We start from the raw sequence: 7,377 nt of genomic DNA, 5'->3' as shown, positions 1-7,377 counted from the left end.
TCGAGAGGAAAAGCGTTGTTAGACCTATCAATAGCTTTTTGGGCAATGATTCCAAGAAATCTTGTTGAGCATAACGAGAAGTGAGGATGGATAAGAACACGAGGATTGAAGTAGAAGATAAGATCAGAGAAATGGCATCCAATACGACAAACACTATGAAGGGTCCTTTCCAGAGGAACACCGGAAGCCCATTGTTTTGGTTGKAGCCACCAGGGATCGTAAAAGCCACAGCAAATACTACARTAGCTATAAGTGCAGCAACAACCATGCATTGACTAGCTGTATCTTTCATCCATTTCTCACCTTGAGAAACCAGTAGTTTGTGGTTCTCAGTGAACAACTCATATGGTGTTAAGCCAGCTTTGTTTTGCTCTTCTCTGTAATAAGGAGGAATCATAGCCTTCACTTCCTACACAATACAACACGAAAAGGGTCGAAAAAGTGTAAATGATATGCTTAAATGCAACACATTTGAATGATGTACTAATGACATATTGTCCATGACTAATCAATGTACGTACCTTGAACCACTGTAATTCGCGTTGCATTTGAAAAGCTACCCCGGACACGTTATGATGTTGGTGGTTGTGCGCGTTCTTTCCGACTAAATGCAACATATTGTTTTGTTCGGTGTCTCTAAGACGGGTTATCARATCCTTCATCGACCCTATTTCRTGTAACAGATTGTAGATACTCTCGCGACGATGAGAGACAGCRATGTGGAARATACTTTGGTTGTTATCGTTTTTCTTCCATATAAGATCAGGGTATTTACGAATAAGCTCTACTACAAATTCAGTGTTTCCCATTTCTGCAGCAACAAACAGAATGGGTGAGGAGTATGTGAGCTTKTCATTTAATAGAGTCCCGGGGCCTCTCAGAATCTTATCTACTTCARCCTTTGGTCTTTCCACAATGTTTGTCCAAATTTCTCTTAGTAGTTGCATGGCTTCACTTTCCACAGCAGGTTCCACCTTCCAACAAATGATCACTGAGCAACAATATTCCAATGAGAAACCAAGTAGATGAACCAGAAGGTCAGATATATACACGTTTCAAGACCGTTTATGACAAAATCTAGATAGCAGAGTTAAATACAGTGGTGTAACAAATGTACGATGAAGGATGCTTACTTGACGACTTGATGATTCTCCAAAGAGTATGTGGGTCGCATTTGTTAAACGCAGAAGGGTTTCGAGCCAAAACTCCCAGTATGCTCTCACTTTGAGCAAGTAATTCTTTGTGGTTTCTCAATATTATTAATGCAATATCTACAAAGATTTAAAAATCCTTTAAAATGATCGAGGAAAAATGTCATATGATGAAAGCAACGACTACAASAAAATTGGATTTATACAACRTCACAAATTTTTAAGCGTCCTAGTAGACTGTTGTATAAGACTTAATTTATAGCACCAAAAAATAAACTAACACTTACCGAAGAAACCAACCTTGACGCATTTCAACAAAAGCCATTGCTTATCCGAAGTTTTCCATTCAGTTCCTTCCATCTTCTTAGACTTTTCATACAGATACTCAACCATATCATGGTTTCCATAAAAAGCTGCAACACTAAGTGGCATCAATCCTTCACTACCAGGGATCATCAGCAGGTTCTCGTTCTTGGTCACCATAATGTCGGCTATTTTGACGTTTCCAGCTGCTGCTGCTAAACAGAGGGCAGTGTCGCCAGTTTTAGTCTGAAGTTGCAAGTCTTCCCTTTTCATCTTTTTCACAAGATTAACCATGAAATTGGCGCTTTGAGCTGATGCAGCAACATGAAGTGCTGTTTCACAGTTTTCGGTGATACTATAACGCACCAATGCCATATCTTCTTTATGTTGATCAAGGATGCGATTTGCAGCTTTCCAATCTCCTTTGATTGAAGCTTTACATAGAGGAACACAAATATTGATGAAGTCTCTTCTTCTGTCATCTAAGTACTTCCAAAAATTAAGGCCAAGCACCCAAAGAGTATATATAATGCAGTTATATCTTGTAAACATGTAAGAGTAAAATGCGTTGTATGAAAGAAGGTACCAGCAAGTAGATCTTGACAAGGAAGATCAAAAACTCGTGATGTTGGTGGTGGTGGTGGTGGGGTTGGTATCGCAGCATGCTGCTGAATTACTGCATTCCGCTCAGCCATTGGAACTAATTAAGCTCGTTGTCTGACTGCTTATCAGCTTATCTCCCTGCAATAATTCGAACCGATGGACATAAGAAATTACTACAGAACAAAGTTAATTACTTCTGCCATTATCCATGTTATTAAATACCATAGAATAGATAATTGACCACTAACGTGAACGATTGCTTACTCTTTATTTTATTAATTCTCGTGTAAAATTAGACAATATTAATTAGAGTTGGAAACTATAAAAAATACCTACAAGTCAACAATTACTTATATATTGGCTTAATCATGCATCTTGGATATAAAATCCTGCATAAAATATTATTCAAAATTAGAGTAAATTGCACTAAAAAATAACGTAATTTAACTTAATTTATATTTTGGGTAACGTACTTTTAGAATCTTTCATTTTGATACATAAGATGTAAAGTTTTAAACAGTTAAGTACCCGGATAACCGGTTGAATCATTAACCGGTTACCATGTTGATGTGACGAATGATGTGGTATTCGGTTAATGTTTCATCAAATAATACTGAGTTGGATACCACATCACTCGTCACATCACATCAGTATGGTAACCAGTTAATGCTTCAACCGGTTACCTAGATACTTAAATGTTTAAAACTTTACATCTTAGGTATCAAATTGGAAGTTTTGAAAGTATGTTATCCATAACAAAAATCAAGTAAAGTACGTTACTTTTTAATGCAATTTATCTTTAAAATTATATTATATCAACTTTTATTTTTGTTTAGATATCAATAGATGATAATGATCATTCCAAGATTCAAGGTGAAAGTTTGTCAAGACTCATAAATTAAAAAATAACGGATGCTTGGGAAACCTAACCAAAGTTAAATCACAAGTCACCAAACAAGTATCTTGATCTGAATTCAATGTGGTTGATTTAATAAATTAAGTTACAAATAAAATTATTAATTATTATTTTACAATATATTTCTGTTAGATCAAAATAAAATTTTGAATATAAATACATACATAAAAAGAGAGAGAGAGAGAGTCAAGTTCAAACGAGAATAATACATAAATAAGAAAATGGCCAAATAACAGATAGAAAATTTTGAGTTTATAGGACACATGTCAAGAGTCAAAATTAAAGTGTCATAATATAGAAAAACTATTCATTTCAAAGTCGTCGTGTTGTCTAAATCACTGTTAAGACATTCAAAAGCGTCGTATAAACACATTTACATATAACACATATGTGTTCGATCCTATAAAATAGTCTATAAAACATTTCAAGTTTTTTATCGTTCTATAAATCCGATTTTATTGTTGTGTACAGTTAAAAACATCATTATCTTAATATTTTATAATTCACATGCAAGCCAACTTAATTGCAATTGTATTTTTATATTGCATTCTTTAATCTTGTTCTCCTTAATTTGCGGTCAACGTGAGCCTTATTCTATTGTTTTATGGTAGACTTTTGATTATATAAAATGCAAAAATTAAGTTGTAGTTAGAGCATCATAATATCTCGATAACTCAACACCTACATAATTAATTAGATTTTAATATTTTATAGGGTTGGGTTTCAATGAGAATAAGAGCTGTTGTGAGAAGAATAAGAAGAGATTTTTCATCTTTAGATCAATTATAATTGAAGATTTCTACCGGATCAACACTAATGAAAAGCACCAGATCAATTTTCTTCTAAAATTGATCAAGGGTTTAAATCTCTTGTTACGACACTTCTCACTTTAACTTCTGTCCCAATTAATGTATAATAAACATTGAAGTTACAAACTTGATTAAAAACAACAAAGTCAACGGCTAGTTTTTTAAGTATTGTCTTAATTATGTATTGTGAATACAAATTAAGATTAGAAGTCATACATAAACCACCATTACTTAATTAAATAAGCACATGTACATTCCAAGATCCAATGTCCAAGTTTTTCGCAACTCAAAATTCAGACATATACTTATATTAGAAAGGTACTTACGTAATGCAACGAGATAGATATCGATTTAAAGTTTCTTTTTATTCTTTGTCTCTATCGATGTCATATACAATTTTATGTGGTTTTAAGAATTCGATAATGTTTTTATTTTTTGAATAAAATAGAGATTTAAAAAAAATATCGATATTAGTATCAAATTAACTATTTAAAATCTCTAGTACCATCAAGTTAACTATTTAGAAGTTCTTATTTTTTGTATAATTTCTTTAATTTAATATTTTTATTATAATTTAATTTAAGTTTAATTGGAAATAATTTATTTTTAGTTTAATAATATAATTTTTCATAAAGATATTAAATATAAAATCATCAATTTAATTAACTGATTATCTAACTAATAAATAATTTGAAACAAGAACAAAATTTGAAAGATGGAATATCAATTAAAAACATTAGCATTAAATTACACATCACATGCGTTTAGATGGATTTAAAATCAATTGGCTACTAATTACAAACAAGGTCCACGTTGACCAAATATAAAGCAAAAAGTCTACTTACATTGCTTATCCATATATATTGTTAAGAAGTTATATATTTTTGAACCAGAAGTGTGGTTACTGAATGGTTTGAGATTGAAAAAGATCGACGCAACAGCCACCATGACGCATCGTGGCTCAAGACTCGTGTCTCATTTATGCTTGAGACATGACACGACGTAATGGCGGTTTTTGTAACACGATGTTTGATTTTAATTATCTTTTTAATGTCGTATTTGTTTATTTTTAATATATAACTTAAATTAAATTGTTTGGCATCATTGATTTTGAGTCATAATAGAAAACATAGGTTTATATATATATAATTGTATATATAATATACATATTTACCGTCATAAATCACGTATTGAAAAACACTGCGATCTCATTATGGCTTCCAAGACATGAGGTTGACCTAGCTGTCACGTCATTTAAAATCTTGCATAGATGATTTATTGGTTTCTAAAATATTCGAACAGAATTACAAAGGCATATTCGTTAAACCACTGGGCTCAAGATGTTGGCACAGTCAATGTTGGGCCTTGCTATTAACAACATGTTGGGCTGAACCAATTAAGTCCCACGTGCGATTTTCTTGCAATGCTCAACATTCATCGTTCATGGATTGTAGTTTCAACTTTCAAGTAGTGAAACAAACCAAACAGTTAACAGTGTCCTATAACATAACTAATATGACATTTTATTTTAAAAGCATCCTGAAATAACTTGTTAAACCGTCTAAAACATTATATAAACCTATTGTAACGTTTTTATATATGACGCTTCTAGTTTGCTCCTATAAACCTAAGTTTTATAAAGTATTCTATTAGGACGCTTAGATAATCTAAACACCCTATAAAGCCCGATTTTATTACGATGTAAAAAGAGACAGAGGTGAATGAAAGTTTATAACTTTGTATTTTTTATGATAAAATTGAGGTGGATCCTTGAGTTTTATAAAGTTTAAGAAAACATCTTTAAGTTTTATAATTTATAAGAGAAGACCCTAAAATTTCATAAACATTAATAGATGAGCTTGATTTGAGTTTGAGACTATTTCGAGCTTCAAACAAGTTTTAGTTATAAAAAATTGCAATCTAGTTCGAGTCGAGTCTTGTTTTTAACTATCCACAAATTTTTGAGTTGAGTTCGAGCTTAAAAAATACTATCGATTTCAAGTGAAGTATACCAAAATTTTAATCTAACTCAAAGTCCTCTCCTTTTCATATATTAAACTATCAAAAAAGCAACTGTATGCATGTTACAATTCAGCCATATAAAAAAGGTAAAACTTTTAGTGCTGTACGTCATGTCTGTATAAAACAAGAATAATCCATATCTAGATTTTACATGCTACCAAAACATTCAATACTAAAACCGCAAAATGAAACTAAAATGAGGTTGTTTGGTCTGAATATACCAAGAATGGATTATTTTGAGGAAATAATTAAACCAAGTGGCTGAATCAAAACATTAAAGGAACTTAATTAAACCAAGTGGCTGAATCAAAAGTTGGAAAATCCAGCAGATGACATAACACGCATGGAGTTGGAAGGCTCCCATGGCCTCACCCATGGTTCTTGAACGACATCCCCGTAGCGACTGCAAACGCTCTTTGCGTACTCCAATCTCTTCTCCAACTCTTGCTTTTGTGATCGCAATACCATGTTGTCCATCTCCGTTGCAGCGTGTCCCGTTGTGATTCGTTCGATGTTTAGAACCATTTCCTGTTTCTTTTTCGAGAAATAGAAGATTTGGTCGTTGAGATCCTTCATGTGTTTTTCTTTCTTCATTCTGGACCTCCTTGCCGATTCTCGATTTGAGATCATTCTCTTCATCTTCTTGTTCTCATCATTCACCATCAGATGACCTTTTGATGACATGCTTCGAATCGACAAACGATTGTTTATATGTATATATACGAATAAGAAAGAAGAAAATTCAAGAAAGTGAATAGAACCAATGGAGAAAGACGACGGAGAATGATTGAACAAGCCTAATCTTACTAAAAATTGTGGCAAAAATCATATCACTTGGGAATTTTGTGATGTGTTTTGTTCTTGTCTGAACATTACATATATAGCATCATATATAATGGACTTGTGTGTGTTTGTGTGTGTGAGAGAGAGAGAGAGATCTAGAGAGAGAATGTGTGTGTGTAGATGATCTTGGAGGAGGGTAAACATTTATAGAAATAGTACAAGGAGGAGGACAAATATTCTGACCTAAATAAAAAGTCTTGTGTGCATGAATAAAGACTTTTTTTTTCTGAAAGAAACGTGAGTAATTTGATAGCTTCCTTTTGGAATTTGGATAAGGTTGAACTTTTAACAATCATTTTCTCCATCATCTATATATATATATATATATATATATATATATATAAAAGTTGGTTATTATACAACCCTTTTACATTTGTACAATCAATATAACTCAATCTCAACCGTCCATTTAATTTGATGAATATGTGATTTCATAGAAGTTTTGATTGTTTATTAATAAAAAGTATTGATCATAATTAATGAACCATATTCATCTTCCATAAATATTCAAATCATAATAATTAAACTCTCATCATTTCTAAAAATATCTCAATTAATTGGGTTGCATTGATTGTACAAATGGACATGGTTGCATTTGAAATATATATATATATATATATATATATATATATACCCTATATATGAGGTTGGTTATTATACAACCCTTGACATTTGTGCAACCAATACAACGATCAATCTCAACCGTCCATTTTACTTGATGAATATGTGA

At 32.1% G+C, this 7,377-nt stretch overlaps 2 protein-coding genes across 2 annotated transcripts in view; both read right to left on the bottom strand.

The window, feature by feature from the left end:
- LOC112520195 overlaps positions 1-2,149 on the bottom strand; it is a 3,182-nt gene extending 1,033 nt beyond the window's left edge. Inside the window, exons 1-5 of the mRNA XM_025128495.1 lie at positions 2,041-2,149; positions 1,439-1,888; positions 1,134-1,271; positions 522-991; positions 1-409 (exon numbers count right to left, since the gene is read on the bottom strand). Of these exons, the coding sequence (XP_024984263.1) occupies positions 1-409; positions 522-991; positions 1,134-1,271; positions 1,439-1,888; positions 2,041-2,149 (1,576 nt within the window). The remainder of the gene's footprint in view (positions 410-521; positions 992-1,133; positions 1,272-1,438; positions 1,889-2,040) is intronic.
- Positions 2,150-5,805: 3,656 nt separating this feature from the next.
- On the bottom strand, positions 5,806-6,759 carry LOC112519633 (bZIP transcription factor 11-like). The gene has a single exon (XM_025127844.1). The coding sequence runs from the start codon at positions 6,486-6,488 to the stop codon at positions 6,111-6,113; it is 378 nt and encodes a 125-aa protein (XP_024983612.1). The 5' UTR covers positions 6,489-6,759; the 3' UTR covers positions 5,806-6,110.
- Between the last annotated feature and the right edge of the window lie 618 nt (positions 6,760-7,377).

This window comes from Cynara cardunculus (genome assembly GCF_001531365.2).
Source record: "Cynara cardunculus var. scolymus isolate 2C chromosome LG 10, CcrdV1, whole genome shotgun sequence".
NCBI lineage: Eukaryota > Viridiplantae > Streptophyta > Magnoliopsida > Asterales > Asteraceae > Cynara > Cynara cardunculus.
Note: the sequence above shows the minus strand (reverse complement) of the source record. Positions and strands in the feature narration are given on the sequence as shown.

Excerpts from the sequence above, each read along its gene's own strand:
- LOC112519633 (XM_025127844.1), bottom strand. The coding sequence starts at position 6,488 with ATGTCATCAAAAGGTCATCTGATGGTGAATGATGAGAACAAGAAGATG.